This window comes from Neophocaena asiaeorientalis, unplaced genomic scaffold (assembly GCF_003031525.2).
Source record: "Neophocaena asiaeorientalis asiaeorientalis breed wild unplaced genomic scaffold, Neophocaena_asiaeorientalis_V1.1 scaffold263, whole genome shotgun sequence".
NCBI classification, from domain to species: Eukaryota; Metazoa; Chordata; class Mammalia; order Artiodactyla; family Phocoenidae; genus Neophocaena; species Neophocaena asiaeorientalis.
Window position 1 is genome coordinate 1,736,369 of NW_020175015.1, and position 18,176 is coordinate 1,754,544.

Below are 18,176 nucleotides of genomic sequence, written 5' to 3' on the forward strand. Positions count from 1 at the left end.
CCCATTCTGACCAGTGTGAGGTGATACCTCATTGTACTTTTGATTTGCACTTCTCTAATAATTAGTGATGTTGAGCATCTTTTCATGCATCTCTTGGCCATCTGTATGTCTTCTTTGGAGAAATGTCTATTTAGGTCTTCTGCCCTTTTTTTCTTTTTTTTCCATTTATTTAGTTTTAGCTGCATTGGGTCTTCATTGCTGGGCATGGTCTTTCTCTAGTGGTGGCAAGCAGGGGCTACTGTTCGTTGTGGCACACAGGCTTCTCATTGTGGTGGCTTCTCTTGTGGCAGAGCACAGGCTCTAGGTGCTTGGGCTTCAGTAGTTGTGGCACATGGGCTCAGTAGTTTTGGCTCACGGGCTCTAGAGTGCAGGCTCAGTAGTTGTGGCACACCAGCTTAGTTGCTCCGCAGCATGTGGGATCTTCCTGGACCAGGGCTCGAACCCATGTCCCCTGCATTGGCAGGCGGATTCTTAACCACTGTGCCACCAGGGAAGTCTTCTTCTGCCCATTTTTTGATTGGGTTGTTTGTTTTTTTGATATTGCGCTGCATAAACTGTTTGTATATTTTAGAGGTTAATCCTTTGTCAGTTGCTTCATTTGCAATTATTTTCTCCCATTCTAAGGGCTGTCTTTTCATCTTGTTTATGGTTTCCTTTGCTGTGCAGAAGCTTTTAAGTTTCATTAGGTCCCATTTGTTTATCTTTATTTTTATTTCCATTACTCTAGAAGGTGGGTCAAAAAAGACCTTGCTGTGATTTATGTCAAAGAGTGTTCTTCCTATGTTTTCCTCTAAGAGTTCTATAGTGTCCAGTCTTACATTTAGGTCTTTAATCCATTTTGAGTTTACTAGAAGTGCAGAGTCTTAACCACTGGACCGCCAGGGAAGTCCCTACATTTCTTTTTATTAATCTAAGGATAAACTTTATAGACTTTATGATAACTGGTAACATTTATAAGCAGTCACTGAATATTGTTATGGAGATTTTATGTTACTTTAACAAATCTTATTTAATTTTATATTTTGTTACCTACACTTTTGGGGATAATGGAAAGTGATTTAACTCTCCCTGTGAAAAGACTTCTTGGTATTTAGAATAGAAAGAGTATAAAACAATAAACAACAATTACTGAGAGAAGATATGATGAGACATTAAGAATTACTATGGAGGGAATTCCCTGGCAGTCCAGGGGTTAGGACTCCGTGCTTTCACTTCTCCCTGATCAGGGAACTGAGATCACACAAGCCGAGCAGCTGCACAGCATAGCCAAAAAAAATAAATAAAGTTAAAAAAAAAAAAAGAATTCCTGTAGATACCTATAAATTATGTATATCAGCTGAACCTTGTTGAAGGTATGCAAATCAGTACAATTTAACCTTGTTTTATATGTGGAAGATAATGCAAATCAGCAAAATTATGTATAATTTAACCTTGTTTTATAAGGTCTTAATTCAGACTATAAAGTTTCACTGACATTTCGCGAGAAATTTTGGAAAACATTCTTTTTTTTTTTTAACCCATTTAGAATTTATTCAGAGTGCAAGAGCAGTCCTTGAAAGGATGTTAACATGGTCTGATTTGCATATTGTTTTGTTTCTCTCTCTCTTGTTTTTTTTGGTAGCAGCATCATTGAAATATAATTCACATATCACACAATTCACCCATTTAAAGAGTAAAATTCAATGCTTTTTAGTAAATCAGAGTTGTGCAACTATCACCACAATCAATTTTAGAACATTTTCCTCATCCCCAAAACAACCACACCCCCTTACCTGTTATCTGTCATGCCCAAGTTCCCCCATCCTCCCTAGCTCTACTTTCTGTCTCTATAGATTTGCCTATATAAATGGGAACATACACTATGTGGTCTTCTGTGACTGGTTTCCTTCACTTAGCATAATGTTTTCAAGGCTTATCCATATTGTAGCATGTATCAGTACTTCATTCCTTTTTATTGCTTTTTATACTGTTGAATAGTATCCCATTATTTGGGTATACTACATTTTATTTATCCATTCAACAATTGGTGGACATTTGGATTATTTTCTATTTTTGGCAAATATCCTATTTTTAAACAATGTTTATGTGTAGACTTTGTCACTCACTGTGGGTTTTCTTTTCATAGAATCTCTAAGGAAAAATAGAACTTTTCCATTTTGGTAGCAATGGTTGCTGCATGCTATCACCTTGATTTAAGAATTTTTTGTTTCGTTTCTATATCAACTAACATAAAATTGAATTTGATGTTTGCAAACCGAGGATTATGATTTCAGGTTAAGGCTACACATCAGAAGCACTGAGGCTAGACTTCCCTAGTGGCGCAGTGGTTAAGAATCCTCCTGCCAATGCAGGGGACACAGGTTCGTATCCCTGGTCCAGGAAGATCCCACATGCCACGGAGCAACTAAGCCCGTGCACCACAACTACTGAGCCTGCGTTCTAGAGCCCACGAGCCACAACTACTGAGCCCATGCACTGCAACTACTGAGCCCGTGTGCTACAACTACTGAGCCCACATGCTGTAACTACCGAAGCCTGCACACCTAGAGCCCGTGCTTCACAATAAGAGAAGCCACCACAATGAGAAGCCTGAGCACCACAACGAAGAGTTGCCTCCACTCGCCACAACTAGAGAAAGCCTGCGCACAGCAACGAAGACCCAATGCAGCCAAAAAAAAAAAAAGAAGCACTGAGGCTTTCAAGATCAAAATACTCTAGTGATAAATCTACTATGAAAACATTATTTTAGGCATTCTAGATATTAAATTATACCAGTATAACTTTAAAGATAATTGAATAATTTCAAAGGTTTTCTTAATTAATTTGCTCTTGTAGTATCTCAAATGTTACTTAGAAAAATTGGAATCACTTTTTATATTTTTCAAGTTACCTTCCTTAGGAAGTTTATGTCATGTTATAGTTTAGTTCCTCTAAAGGGTAATTTTTACAGTTTAAAATTGTGACCAAATTAACCAAACAAGAATGTGGAAAATAGACTCTGGGAATATTATAACCTAAATATTTTTACTGATGGTTTTTTGTTCTTTATAAAACTACATGTGCATTTAACTTACTTCTAGAAATATATGTCTTTCTTTGAACTGTTAACACAACCATGTGTTCAATACTAAAAATTTTAGACCAAGTTACCTGTGGCTCAGTCAGTGCTGTAATTGGAGTAAATGTAATAATGTTTAGTTTTCTAATTTGTCTTACATGAACTGGAAACTAAATATATGCTATGCTTATCTATATAAGGAAAACTAATACATACTGTGATGGTTAATTTTGTGTCAACTTGGCTGGGTCACAGTGCCCAGAAACTTGGCCAAACATTCTGGATGTTTCTGTGAAGGTGTTTTTTGGATGAGATTAACATTAAATCAGTGGACTTTGAGTAAAGCAGGTTACCCCTGCCCCCATACCTAAGTGGGCCTCATCCAATCAGTTGAAGGCTTGAACAGAACAGACTGACCTCCCCCAAACAAAAAGGAATTCTACCAGAGGACTGCATTTGGACTTGAACTGCAACTCTTCCTTGGGTCTCTAACTACATATGCAGGTCTATGCTATGTATTTTGGGCTTGTCAATTCTCCATAATTGCACAAGCCAACTCCTTTTAAAAAATCTCTCTTTATGGGGACTTCCCTGGTGATTCAATGGTTAGGACTTGGTGCTTTCACTGCCATGGCCAGGGGTCAATCCCTGGTCGGGGAACTAACATCCCGAAAGCCACGCAGCATGCCCCCAGCAACCACCCAAAAATCTCTCTTTACATATACACACATATCCTGTTGGCTCTGTTTCTCTGGAGAACCCCCTAATATACATATTAATATGAAAATAATTTCTAATCACTGTGATTCTTTCATTTATTCCCTCAATAATTGTTACTGAATTATTGTATATTCCTAGTGCTTTTCAATATATAATTTCTACAGTGTTTCAGTTGAAAGTTGTATTTCATTTGATCAAGGCTCTTTAATTTTCTTTTCATTTGCTTTGTTTTACTAGCTATAGTTATTTTATTATCTATATATTAGCACTCTAAGCCTACTGTAATGTTATGTACCTTAACAAAGGACTGAATATTTGTAATGGTTGGCAGTGAATGAATTTGCTGCTATATTTCCTTTGAGAAATAATGGAGGAAAAAATAGAATCTATTAACAATCATGGATTTTAGGGAAGGCACTGAAAAACCATGTGATCAAGTTGTTTCTTATATAAAAATGGAAATGTTAGCCATCTGATCACCAGCTGAAGGCCTATCATCCTGTAAAAAAACTGGGGGAGGGCTTCCCTGGTGGCGCAGTGGTTGAGAGTCCGCCTGCCGATGCAGCGGACGCGGGTTCGTGCCCCGGTCCGGGAAGATCCCACATGCTGCGGAGCGGCTGGGCCCGTGAGCCACGGCCGCTGAGCCTGCGCATCCGGAGCCTGTGCTCTGCAACGGGAGAGGCCACAACAGGGAGAGGCCGGCGTACCAAAAAAAAAAGAAAGAAAGAAACTGGGGGAGAACTTGCATTTTCAGAGCTATGAGCAAAATGTGAACAACTGCTATGTTCGTGCTCTGCTTTATGAACTGAGCTTTATTTCAATCACACATTAATTCACACAAAGAAGCATCTTTTAACTCTTAAGAGTGTTTTCCCAATATAATTTTGTTTTTTGTTTTTTTGTTTTGTTTTTGTTTGTTTTTTGTGGTACGCGGACACGCAGGCTCAGCGGCCATGGCTCACAGGCCCAGCCGCTCCGCAGCATGTGGGATATTCCCGGACCGGGGCACGAACCCGCGTCCCCTGCATCGGCAGGCGGACTCTCAACCACTGCTCCACCAGGGAAGCCCCCAATTTAATATTTAAAATGCAGGGTTTCTTACTTGACAACAAAGATTCATTAAAGAATTTAATCCAGTTTTGTTGTTGCAAATGTTCAAAGTAATTCTACCTCGTTTTGGGTGGCCATTTCCCCCACCTTTTTTTTTTTTTTTTTTAAAAAATCAAGAAAGAGAAGAACAAACAACAAAAAGATATGGACTGGGTTGGGGAGGTGCGGGTGGGTGTGGGGCTTCCCTGGTGGCGCAGTGGTTAAGAATCCGCCTGCCATTGCAGGGGACACAGGTTCGAGTCCTGGTCCAGGAAGAGCCACATACCGCGGAGCAACTAAGCCCGTGCACCACAACTACTGAGCCTGGCTCTAGAGCCCGCGAGCCACAACTACTGAAGTCCCCGTGCCTAGAGCTTGTGCTCCGCAACAAGAGAAGCCACCAAATGAGAAGCCCAGGAACTGCAATGAAGAGTAACCCCCGCTCGCTGCAACTAGAGAAAGCCTGCGCACAGCAACGAAGACCCAACACAGCCAAAAATAAAATAAATTTACAAAAAAAAAAAATCAGTGTCTTTCTTGTGTCTTTTTCATTTTCAGTGTTTCAAACAACTTTTTTAAAATTTTAAAGTTCCAAAACTATAAGTACAGATACATATTTTTTTTTTCAGTGAACTAGATGTGAAACAGGTTTGTAAAATGCACTTATCTGTACCCATTGTGGACAAAGAATGTCTGCCTGCCGTATCAGTAAACAAAGGATGTTGAGACTATCAGTCCATCAGCCACTGCAGCCATCACCAATGGTGCACCCTAAGGGGATTCATGATGGAGAAAAACAGGATATAATTTTATTTAGCCCAGACCCTTGCATCTTCCCATACATAGAAGAGTGCTAAATTCATTAACTTGAGATATCTGGTTTTTCTTTAATTAGCAGTAATCTTTTGATGTTCAGTTTTGCAGAAACTCCTATATACCCTGGCTCCTCCCCTACCTCTTCAGAACAGTCCTTCAGAGGTATCTGAGAGGCTGTATCCTGGGCTTAAGGCCTCAGTAATGCCCCAAATAAAATATAATTCTCAACTTTTAGGTTGTGTGTTTTTTTCAGTTGACACCAAACATTCTTCACTTTCTCCATAAGACATCTTATGATTTGGATGAGCTGTACCTCTAAAAATCCAGAGGTACAGTGTCTGTAGCAACACCCTGATCTGCCTGGCTCCATCCTAAGGAAAAGAGAATTTAACAGGACTTCTTAAGAAATCCATGTTGAATCCTGGTGATATCTACTTCTCTTTTTAGTATCCACATATCATCCTTTTAACAGTCCCTTGAATTTTGCTAGGGATGAACAAACATCTCACAGGTATATAGTCTTTGAAATCCAGATTCTTCCCTGTTTTGGCAATCAGGGCAACACATTTATTTCCAAGCCTTTGTTTTACTCTATTTTTCATGTCTCCTCAAAGATCACCGACCAGTTCAGTAGTCTCACCACAAACTTGCTGAGTATCCTGGGAATCCATTTATCACAGCCAAAGACAGAAGCTTATGTGCAAAAGATAGGCCAGCAGTGGATGGGAGACTCCACAGTGCCAGAAATAAATTTGTGGCTGGATTTCTCAGTTTCCACTTTGTTTCTGCCAGGATCATATGCTCAGTGTGTCTTTTCTTTTCTGCTATAATTATCCAGTCCCATTCCAGCTATAGTCTCCTGGCTGACAATTCCTTCTGCTTGTGGACAAAAAATACACACACTGGGCTGATTAACCAGGGCTTAAGTCATGGCGCACCATTCCTAACCGTGTTACATTAGGCAGATGATTTAACCTCTTTGGCATGCATCTGTAGATCAGAGGTTAATACCAGCCTCACAGGGTTATGTGAAGTATCCACACTGAATCTGAACATAATAACTGCACTCACTAAATGTTCATCTTCCCAGATCCTCCCATTACACTTACCAAGGGCACTTTCAACAGCAGCCCAAACAGCATGCATTGAGCCTCTACTATATGTAAACTGAAGAAAAACACACGACCTAAAAGTAGCGAGTTAAGTTTTATTTGGGGATCTTACTGAAGACAACAGCCCAGGAGATGGCCTCTCAGATAGCTTTGAGGAACTGCTCGGAAGAGGTAAGAGAGAAGCCAGGATAAATAGGAGTTTTTTGCTGGAAAAAAATGTAGTTGAACATCAAAAGATTACTGTCAATCACAAAGAACAGACATCTCAAATTAATGATTTTAGTGCTTTTCTGTATATGGGAAGATGCAAGAATCCAAGTTCATTTAAATTATTCCTTAGGTATGCATCTTAACTACCTAGGGCCAATAGAATCCAAAGCACAGAATACTTCCTGTTTTTCTCCACCCTGAATTCCTTTCAGGGCTCACCGTGGGTGGAAGGCTGCCGTGACTAATGGCCAGATCCTTATGGAACTGGAATGGTGGGCAACATTCTTTGTTTACCAGAATGGCAGGCAACGGTCCCTGTCCACATCTAAAGCGGGTCTTAGAAGGTTGAGATAGTAAAAATATAGGAAATAGCTTCCTGCTCTAGAAGAGCTTACAATGTAGTCAACGATATGGCTTCCACGACCTCCACGAATTCTTACAACAGTCCCAGACAGCCGACAAGACTGAAAAGAGGTAGAGGGAGTCAGAAGGTACACAAAAGTAGGGACATAGAGTCCAAGGGCGAACATAGACTATCTGCTTCTACACTCCACGTGCACGTGTTTGTCCGGCCACAGGACACAATTACCGGTTGTTTACGTGTCTGTCACCCTCATAAGACCACCAACAACCTGAGGGCGACCCAGTCCCGGTTCACCTACCATCCCTTTCTCATGCCGGGGCCTAGACACGCAGCAGGTCCACGCCCTGTTCGGCCTTCTCACTCGAGGGGCTCCTGACCATTGGCTCTTCTGTAAGTGGGGGCGGGAGCGTCACGCTCCGTGACCCCTCCCCGTCCTGAAGTCCCCGAGGAGCCCAGGACAGGACCCGGAGGCAGCGGGAAACCCAGCCGCACCCAACGGCTGTTGGCGGTGATCGGCCACCTGCTGCTGCAGCCCAGATTGGCTTCTTCCTCTGGACCCACGGCTCCCTTAACCAATCGCCAGCGAGGCCGGTAGGGAGGCCCCGCCCCGCGGGGTCCCGCGCTGGCACCTGGGGAGTGCGGGCGGTCTGCGGAATCACGGGCGGCTGAGTTGGGACCAGCTGACTGCATCCCTGAAAGGAGAGAGTGCTCTTCTACCCGAGCCTCTGGGCGCTGTTAAAATGAGCCCTGGGCTTCCCTGGTGGCGCAGTGGTTGAGAATCTGCCTGCCAATGCAAGGGACACGGGTTCGAGCCCTGGTCTGGGGAGATCCCACATGCCGCGGACCAACTGTGCCCGTGAGTCACAATTACTGAGCCTGCGCATCTGGAGCCTGTGCTCCGCAACAACAGAGGCCGCGATAGTGAGAGGCTTGCGCACCACGATGAAGAGTGACCCCCGCTTGCCACAACTAGAGAAAGCCCATGCACAGAAACGAAGACCCAACACTGCCATAAATAAATAAATAAATACATTAAAAAAAAAAGAGAGAGCCCTGGCTAGGGGCCAGAGGCGTGTACGACCCTGGGCAGCCTCTGCTTCTTTCCGGGAGTCAGTCTTGCCATCTTCACGATGAAGTTGGCGCGGCGAGGGGTAACCCTATGGGGAAACGATGGGGCAGACGCTGGGATCGGCTCCCGAAAATGGAAGTGGAGGAAGGCGCGGAGAAAACCCTGGGCGTGGCGGTCTCTGCGGAAATGCTGCAACTAAAGGGCCGCCTCCCAGCCCTCGGAGACCGCAGGTCCCGCCCCCGCCCAGCCGGCCACTCCCCATAGACCGAAGTCGCGCCGCACCCTCTGCCTACGTCTCTGCAAGCCCGGCCGGCCGCGTCTTTGGGTCGAGAACAGTCTGCTCTCCGTGGATGCGCGCTCCGCCCGCCGACTGACATATCTGCCAGTACTTGATTGTTCTCCCTGCGGCCCGGTGAGCCCGGCCCCGGCCCGCCCCAGCCCTGCGCCCGCTATATCTGCCCTACTCCCGCTACCCCGGCGGAAGGGACCCGCGCGCCACCTTTAATTTCACTCCTCACCTCCCACCCTATTTTGTATTTTACCTTTTGTTGTTTTTCTTTCTCTCTCTTCTTTCACTCTTTTCATGTCTTGCTCTTTACCTCTCGCGTTCGAATGGCTGTAATATAAGCCTTCACCCTTCCACTTCCTCTCCTCGGCCGGGATGGGGGACCTTCAGCGAAGACCAGAATGACCTCTGCCACTCCAGGCGGCCCCAGGCCATTCCTGGGGCTCTTTCTGCTGGCAGGAGGCTTTGAGCTGCTTGATGCAGCCTCAGCAGGGCCCGCTCCAGCCCCTATAACCTCCTCGCAGCCCCGCTCTGGTTCCTAATTGACTCAGCGAGTCTCTGACCCATCGTGACTCCCCCACCACCGCCCCACTCCTGCTCACCAGAGTCTGCTGTGTTGCGGGACGCTTCTCCAGAATACTGAGTTCCACTAAAGGAGGAATCTGCAACAGAGCAATGTGTGATACTAAGAGAGCAGACGGGGGAGGGAGGACTCCTGGGTTCATCCTCTCCTCCAGTGTGTCCCCCTCCTCCAATTAGTCCCCAGCTGCCCTGTGGGAAATGGACCCTGTGCCCTACCCTCACACCCCCCTGATAAGGATTGAGTGGGCTTATGTGCCTTGAACAGATGGCCCTTTCCTTGCTGGGGTGTGGTCCTTTAAGGTCCATTTCCCTTTCTAAACTCTCCTCCTTTGCCCTCACCTGCAGGACACGTAGTATGACCATTAGGTGTTTCATCTCCCAGCCATTTTCTATGGAAAACCAAAGGGATCAGGCCATGATAGCCACTGGCAGCTTTGAAGAATGGGATGCCTTTAGAGAAGCTTGATCTTGAAGGCCTCAGCGTGAGATCTAACAGAGCCAGGTAAGAGTCCATTCTAAGGGAGGGGTCTTCTACTGCCTCAGCCCTGTGGTCTGGGGGCAGGTTTAGCAGGACATTAACACAAATAACTAGCACCACCGTCCCAGTAAAGTCACTCTTAGCGTTCACAAAGCACTTAAGGGCCAGAGCCCTTAAGCTGACCTGACAATCCAAGGATGGTAATCCCCATTTTACAAAGGAGGATATTGAGGCCCAGGTGGGACAGTGATTAGCCCCAGGTCACCCTAGGAGTCAGCAGCAGAGTTAGGACAGGACCCTGTTGTTCTAACTACATATTGTTGACTCAAACTTTTGACTATCCTTAAGATTGCAGTTAGTAATCAGGTGAAACTGGTTATTTGCTGGGGATTGTAATATATTATTAACTCTTTCTCGTTAGGCCTGAGTTTAATCTTCTTAGTATGGTCTTTAGCACAGAGACCTTTGCCTTCATACCCATGCCTCTGAAGGACCTGACTTATGGCAACGCCAAGGCAACATTCAAAATGGCAACTTAGCCTTTGCACTTGTCTCTGAGGTGGGCAGGGCCTGGGCCTTATTCTTCTCTGGCCCTCACAACACGTTGCAACCCAGATCAAGGTCAGGACATGATTGACTCATGTCATCATGTCTCTGATGCCCAGAGAAGGGAATGCCGTTTGCCTGAACCTTCTCAGAACTGTCACATTGTCATGAGAGAACTTCGGTGTTGGACCTCCTCGTGAAAGGCCTGGGGCTGAGAAAACAGCAGGAAAGAAATGAGCTGGGCACAGTGCAAAGCAAATAGCATAGGCTTTGGAGCCTGCAGACAGGACGCTTACTAAGTTCCCTGTTCTGAAACATGGAAGTAAGGGCAGCCACCTCACAGGGCTGCACTGACAAGTAAGTGAGCTAGTAGAATGTGCCAGGCAGAGGGGGGAGGAAAGGTGTGGAGCACTTCCTGGGGAACGAGGATGTCAGGGCAGGGACGCTGGGGGTTCTGGAACACCTTCACCAACCGCTTCTGCTGCTTGAGTGCCAGTCTTCACTGAGCCTCATGTGGGCCAGGCTCCAGGGAAGCATGAATAAGGCCAGGAACTGAGTGGTGAGTCGCCTTTAGACTTCCCTGTTGGCCCAGCCACCTGGGATGAGAAGCCAGGAGGAAGAAGCCTGGTGAGCATCTTGTTTCCATGGGTCTGTGTGTTCACAACTGACTGCCACCACGTCATTCCTCTGCTGGCCAGCACTTTCCTCCCGGCCCCAGCAATGGGGGCAGCCCATTAGGTGAGGCTCAGAGCAGCCACTCCTATGTAGTGTAAGAAAGAAACTCAGGGGAGAGAAGCAGGTCACCCTCCTCCACTGGGGTGCTGTGCTCACTTCCTCCCAAGGCAGGGGAGGAAGGTGTTGTTGCAATTCTGAGAACAAAATGGAGGTTTTGGTTTCCTTTGTCACTATAGCTCTGACCTGCACTTCCGCATCCCCACCTCTCATGAAGATGTGGATCCCTCTGTGTTATAGGAGGAGAGGAAACTGGCCAGAGAGGGAATAGTTTTCCCACCCCCCGGGGTGGGGGTGGGTAGAGCACCTTATGCACTTACTCTCAGCCCTGAGAATTGCTCAGTATCCTTCAAGGCCCAGCTAAATGCTACCTTTTCTGAGTCTTTTCTGATTACCCACCCTTTCTTCTCTCCCAGTGGAGTTGGATGTTCCCTCCTTTGCACTTTGAGACTATGTTCTGCAAGCCCCAAATGCAGCTTGAATCACCTGTCCATCCCATGCCAGACAATAAGCCCCCCTCTAGGGTAGATATTGTCTCCTGCGCCTCAGTGAGCCAGTGCCCAGCAAAGCAGACTCCTTGAAAGAGTGCCTCTAGAGAGCCCAAGCTGTGTGCGGGCTGGTGGGGAAGAGAATTAGACTGAATTGAAGGAGCTGAATAGGTCTTGTTCACTCCTTTTCTTCTAGACTTAGTTCAAGACCCATAGGAACCTCTCCTGCTTAAGACATCCAGGGCATAAGCCTGTGGGTTTGTGCCTGTTAGGTCTTGGTCTAGCTGAAACCTTTTCCCCACTTCTATCTGCCGTTTAAACAGATCTGCAGCATCAGGAATGTGGGCATCAGTGAAATTTCTGCACCCAGCAGACACAGGGCTGGGCCAGTGCCTGTGAGGTAGCACTAGGATAGCTGTGATCCAGACACTCCCTGTGGTGAAAGGGAGGACTTCTCAGGAATGAATTGCTTCTCCAGCCCCTGCTTGAGTGCCTGTGGAGCTCACTCCTATTTGCCCTCCAGGGGCAGCTCTGGGTCCTTGCTTAGGGAGGTGGTGCTATCAGGGAAAGTGGGGTGGGGTAGTGAGAAGGGGGGGTCTGGAGCTTCGGCTTCTGATGGACCTTCTCTCTCCTTGGCTTAGATTCCAGCAGAGTTCCTCTGTCTCGTCTTGTTGCTGATTGAAGGTGCCCCCTTCTTTTTTCTTCATCTCCTGGGAGGTAGCAGGAATTGGCATTATGGTTGGGTTCAAGGCCACAGATGTGCCCCCTACTGCCACTGTGAAGTTCCTGGGGGCTGGCACAGCTGCCTGCATTGCAGATCTCATCACCTTTCCCCTGGATACTGCTAAAGTCCGGCTACAGGTGAGGAGATGAAGCCTGGGGTTCTGATGGTGGCTAGTCTGCTCCCTCTCCAAGACACAGACTCCTCAAGGGCCAGTGGGGTTTTTCGGCGCTGTAAATTTTAGAGCATAGGGATGGAAGAAGATGGGGAGGGCAACCACCTGCCTTGGCCTTGCAGATCCAAGGAGAAAGGCAGGGGCCAGTGCAGGCTGCGGCCAGTGCCCAGTACCGCGGGGTGCTGGGCACCATCCTGACCATGGTGCGCACCGAGGGCCCCTGCAGCCTCTACAAAGGGCTGGTCGCCGGCCTGCAGCGCCAGATGAGCTTTGCCTCCATCCGCATCGGCCTCTACGACTCTGTCAAGCAGTTCTACACCAAGGGCTCTGAGCGTGAGTGTGGAGCTGGGCCATAGGCCTCTTGGCCTCTTCTCAATGATGGTTGATCCTCGTTCTTTTAGCTGCACAGTTCCTTTAGGCCCCAAGACCTCTAGGAGGAATTTCAGATCAGAGGAACTGAGAACTAGAAGGGTCCCTGATTCTTCTAATGATTCCTGAACACCTGGGCTGTGCCAGCCTCCAAGTAGGGCATCGTCTCATAACAGTCCTCACAACCGCCTCGGGAGCAGGTGGTATCATCCCTGTGTTACAGATGAAGAGGCTGAGGCTTGCTTGGGCGGGAGGGACTTGGCCAAGGGCACATAATGGGGAGCCAGAAAGAAAACACACTGAGGACTTGTGCCTCCAAGGCCAGCACTCTTCCATTTCACCTTCTCAGCATGCCATGCCCACCCTCCATTTTACATGTGAGGAAAATGAGAACCCAGATCAAAAGGTTGACTTTTCCCAAGATCACACGGCAGGGAGAAGTAGATCAGGGATGAGAACCCAAGTACTATGAATCCCAGTCCTTGAGAAAAGCCACTTCTCTCGGAGCCTTTCATATTTGTCAAATGGAAATGATACTTGGGAATTCCCTGGCAGTCCAGTGGTTAGGACTTTCACTGCCAGGGCCCAGGTTTGATCCCTGGTCAGGAACTAAGATCCCAGAAGCCATACAGCGCTGCCAAAAAAAAAAAAGAAAAGGTTCTGATTTCTCAGGGCTGCTGAGTAGGTAAAATGAAGTGAATGAAAATGCTTTATGAAAGAAAGCATTAAGTCTCATTTTGTCCTGCTCCTCGCTCTGTCCCAGTGCCCAGCACGTAGTAGACACTCCCAGTGATATACTGTATGATGCAAAAAGTTCTCAGAGCAGAGCTAGTCTGTGTCTTATTACCGAAAGGTTATAGTGAAGACAGGAAATGACAGTGACGTGGTTTTGGTGAGGAGAGGTGGGAAATGAGTGTAAACCCAGCTGGCCACTGACCCCCATGGTTCTCCCACAGATGCCGGCATCGGGAGCCACCTCCTGGCAGGCAGCACCACAGGTGCCTTGGCTGTGGCCGTGGCCCAGCCAACGGATGTGGTAAAGGTCCGATTCCAAGCGCACGCCCAGGCTGGAGGTGGCCGGAGGTACCAAAGCACCATTGAGGCCTACAAGACCATTGCCCGAGAGGAAGGGTTTCGGGGACTCTGGAAAGGTGTGTACCAGGTGTTTTCCCTTCCGCATCCTCCTCTTCCCCTATTCCTTGGTCTCACATAGGCACCCTTTCTTTCTGCAGGGACCTCTCCCAATGTTGCTCGTAATGCTGTTGTCAACTGTGCTGAGCTTGTGACCTACGACCTCATCAAGGACACTCTCCTGAAGGCCAACCTAATGACAGGTGAGTTAGGGTAGATGATGCTGGGTCTCACCTTCCCCCAAACCAGTAGCCAGTGTGGGTCTGCCTGGAGACCACATCTTTTCATCCCATTTCCCCTTTGCTTATGGAATGAGTTTCTCTTTCACTGAACTGAAGCCAACTGGGGTGAAGTTTCCACTCTGCACGTTGAGGCGCTGAGGCTAGATTGGCAAAGTGACTCTCAGAGACACTGGGAGAGGTCCCAGCTGCAGTCTCTGTGTCTCTAAAACCACGAGACCTTAGCTACTTAAATCATCTCTTTCCTTCTGGAATTATGGGGTGAGGAGTCCTGACTGCTTCCCCTGCTCCTCCTTCTTGGCAGATGACCTCCCTTGCCACTTCACTTCCGCTTTCGCGGCGGGCTTCTGCACCACCATCATCGCCTCCCCTGTTGACGTGGTCAAGACGAGATACATGAACTCTGCCCTATGCCAGTACCGCAGTGCTGGCCACTGCGCCCTCACCATGCTCCAGAAGGAGGGTCCCCAAGCCTTCTACAAAGGGTGAGCCTCTGATCCACCCCACCCAATTCTAGGCCTCCTGGCCACCTGTACCTATCACACAGGTGGGAGAGAACCACCCAGAACTGAGTGGTTGCTGTGGCAACCACGTGTCAAACTATTTCTGATCCTGGTCCTGGCATTCTCGTGCTCTTAATTCCTTCCTCTCAGAGTTGCTATCATGCCTACTTTGTGGGTGTTAAAATGGAGACTCACAGGGGACTCTTGCTCACAGGCCACAGCTCCATTCCCTGGGCCCTCCCAGCTTACTTTGGGACAGAGCATCTGGGTTGGATTGGATGCCAGGGCCCAGCAGGGTGAAAGAGATGACGTGTGTTTTCTCCCCTGTAGGTTCATGCCCTCCTTTCTCCGATTGGGTTCCTGGAACGTGGTGATGTTCGTCACCTATGAACAGCTAAAACGGGCCCTCATGGCTGCCTGTGCTTCCCGGGATGCTCCCTTTTGAGCCTCCCCTGCTGATCACCTCTGGCTTTGGCTGCAGCCTGGACCTGCTTCCCTTTTCCTCCTCCCCTCATTCCCTTCCCTCTCTCCCCACCCCTTCCCTCTCTCCCCACCCCTTCCCTCTGCTCCCTTTCCCACCACCTCCCTTCCCTCTCCCCACATTTTCACCCCTCAGCTCCCCGTTGCCTCTCACAGTCCTGATGGAGTTGACCCCAGCTGACACTGTGGGAAGCCTGGGCAAGCCAGCATCTCAAGCCCTCAGTCCCTTGAGAAGTTCAGCCTGACTCTTCGTCCTGCCTCCTGCCCCTGAGCCCGACTAGCACGTCACCCATAAAACAAGCTCAACCTTGGCGTCTCCTCCCTCTCTGTTACCAGAGGTCTTGGTCTAATGGGCCCTTTTGGCACCTGGTAGGCAGGGGAGGAGCCACCTGACTTGGAAAGGGGCGCGTGACCCATCTTCCTCCAGCAATCTGGGTGGAGGTCATCCGGTCTGCTTCTCTTTCCAGACCAGGCCAGGGCTGAGGTGGCAAGTAAAGGAGCGGCCTGGAGTCAGCAGTGGCCTTGCTCTCTCGCCACACCACTTGAGCTTTCACTCACCAGTGTCTGGTACTCCAGTACCTGCCTTTCCAACCCCCCCAGCTGGCCCCGGGCCTGTTAATCTGCAAAATGAGTGTCCCTGTTTGCCCTGCTTCTCCTGGGCTGCTTGGAAGATTTAGAGGAACTTAGGAACCTTAGATGCTGTAGGCTTATTTTATTCCATTTTACAAATGGGAAATCCACCTCCCCCAAGTCCCAGGCTTAGTGAGGGCAAGTCAGGTTGCTTCCCATCCTCCAGTCATACCCTTAGGAGGCGGTATAACTGCATTGGGTGGGACAGGCTGTAGAGCAGACACCCAGCCTCAGCCGGAGTCTTTCCATTTAGAGTCTCACCCTCACCCCAGGCTAGAGATCCCAGGGAGGTGGTGACAAACCAGGGGTGTCAGCCTCCCTGTCCCTGTTCCTACCATCTGTCTCCAGTCAGGAAAGCAGGTGGGCAGGGCTACTTCTGTTTCAAGGGTTAGGGGACTCTGAGGTTCCAGAATCCCAAGGCATCTCGTGAAGGGCTGGGCCCTTAGAATTAAGCCATCCAGGCCCGTTTTATAGATGTCTGAAGAAGCTGAAGGCTGAGACAGGTCATGCAGGCAAGGACACAGGAAATCAGCCGCTGAACTGGGACTAGGATCAGATTCCGCCCTCCCCCTGTGCACTTTTCCCCTAGGGGCTGGGGTCCTTCAGGAATCCTGTTGGGCAGCTGTGGAGCCAAGCCCAGAGAACATGACCTTCCTGTTGAAGTCGGCTGGTGCTACTGTGCCTTCCCCACTGGTCAGAGCAGGAGGCTGGGCGCTTCAGTGCTTGGGCAAGGGGTCCAGGATATTAGGGTTGTAGAGAAGGAAAGAGGGTCCAGGATTCCTCACGCTACTTTTTATTTTTATTGAAGTATAGTTGATTTACAACCTCACCTTACTTTTGAGCTGAAGTCTCATAGTCCCCAAGAGGGACAGGGTTGGGGGCAGGAGTCAAGCCAGGGTGAAGGTGGCAGGGAGTCAGCATAAGTGGAGGACCCGGTCAGTGTACTTAATGCACCTTAATTTTCACATTAATCCTCTGAGGCAGGATTTGTTTTGCACCAGAGGAAGCTGAGGGGCAATTTGTTGCCTTAGGCATTGTCAGCTGGCTCATTCACCAGCCTTGTGTTTCAGACACTGGCATGGACATGAGGCCACCAGACTTCATCACGGTTCTAGGCATGACCCTGAGACAATGAGGGGCTGGGAAAGGTGGGAGGAACCACTGGACAGCATACCAGGAGGCCTCAGTAACTCCTCAACCCTTAATGCCTATAAAATACCTGACACAAGGTAGCACTGAAGGCCACACTGAGGTAATAACAACAATCTCATAAATGGCTTTCACAGGCCTGAGAGTCTCACCATGAGGAAAAGGTTAAGAGCAGGCCTTGCTGCTGCCCTAGAGGACAGCTGGAGCACCATTGTTTCACAAGGCAGGCCCTCACCCACTTGCTTGCTCTCAGAACAGGGCACCTGCCGCCACCTCTCCACCTGGGTCCTACCTCAGGGCAGAGTCTGCTTCACTCCTCTGGTTTCCACAGCCCTGCAAGATAGGGATTGTAAATAGCTCAGAGGTGAAGCGATTTGCCCAAGGGTACACAGCTGGTTAAGTAGAACACCTGAGGTGCATCTAACTCCAAAGCCCCCATTCTTTGGTGAACCCTGGGTCAGACTCTGTCTCAAGGTCTGCTGCTTTCTCCCTGATGGTTTAAAAGTGGCTGACTGGTGCTACTGAGCCCCCATTTAAGAAAAAAGACCTTAAGCTAATATGATGCTTTGAATGGTGGAATCCAAGCAATATGAATATTATGGGGCCCTTTTCTGGCACCTCTTTTTTTTTTCTTTTGAGGGCTGTTCCGCGCAGCTTGCAGGATCTTAGTTCCCTGACCAGAGATTGAACCCGGGCCCTCAGCAGGGAAAGCACGGAATCCTAACCAGTAGACCACCAGGGAAGTCCCTCTGGCACCTCTTAAGTCACTTCACAAAGGTGGCCACCCTCTCTGTCATAAGCTTGGATCCCTCCTAGCCCAAGTCCAGACTCAAGTGAAGGGCACCTCCCCTGGCACAGAAGAAGTGCATGCTGCACTGTCGATGGAAGGCAGGCTGGGGAAGCAGGTGTGGTCTGCAAAGGCCCAGCTGGGCTTGGAGGCAGGCACTCCCCCAGGCCACACTGGTAGCAATGCTGTAACCCTGATAATCTAAGCAGTGAGTTCACTAAGCACTTTCACACCAGTGAGCTGCCTGAGAAGGGTTATGGGTTCTGCTTCACTAACAAGATGGAGAGTAACATCCAAAGGGTGAGCAGCAGGACTGGGAGCAGAGCCCAGTTCTAAGACCTGCCTAGAGGCAGCCCAGGCCAGGCAGAAACCAAAGCCATTTCTAGCACTTGTGTCCCTCGTGCTGCCTCTAATCGAAGCAGAGTGAGGCTGTGAGAAGTGG

The 18,176-nt window shown here is 48.4% G+C and overlaps 1 protein-coding gene across 1 annotated transcript; it reads left to right on the forward strand.

Moving 5' to 3' along the window:
• The first annotated feature begins 8,694 nt into the window (after positions 1 to 8,694).
• On the forward strand, positions 8,695 to 15,480 carry UCP2 (uncoupling protein 2). Its single transcript, XM_024761943.1, has 8 exons — positions 8,695 to 8,850; positions 9,652 to 9,808; positions 12,192 to 12,411; positions 12,569 to 12,779; positions 13,772 to 13,966; positions 14,048 to 14,149; positions 14,490 to 14,670; positions 15,019 to 15,480. The coding sequence occupies exons 3-8, from the start codon at positions 12,286 to 12,288 to the stop codon at positions 15,131 to 15,133; spliced, it is 930 nt and encodes a 309-aa protein (XP_024617711.1). The 5' UTR covers positions 8,695 to 8,850; positions 9,652 to 9,808; positions 12,192 to 12,285; the 3' UTR covers positions 15,134 to 15,480.
• The last annotated feature ends 2,696 nt before the right edge of the window (positions 15,481 to 18,176 follow it).

What these genes read in the sequence shown, in the direction of transcription:
- UCP2 (XM_024761943.1), top strand. Translation starts at nt 12,286, where the DNA reads ATGGTTGGGTTCAAGGCCACAGATGTGCCCCCTACTGCCACTGTGAAG. An exon ending in GAAGGCCAACCTAATGACAG is followed by an intron (nt 14,150 to 14,489) that starts GTGAGTTAGGGT and finishes CCTTCTTGGCAG; the next exon opens with ATGACCTCCCTTGCCACTTC. An exon ending in CCCCAAGCCTTCTACAAAGG is followed by an intron (nt 14,671 to 15,018) that starts GTGAGCCTCTGA and finishes TCTCCCCTGTAG; the next exon opens with GTTCATGCCCTCCTTTCTCC.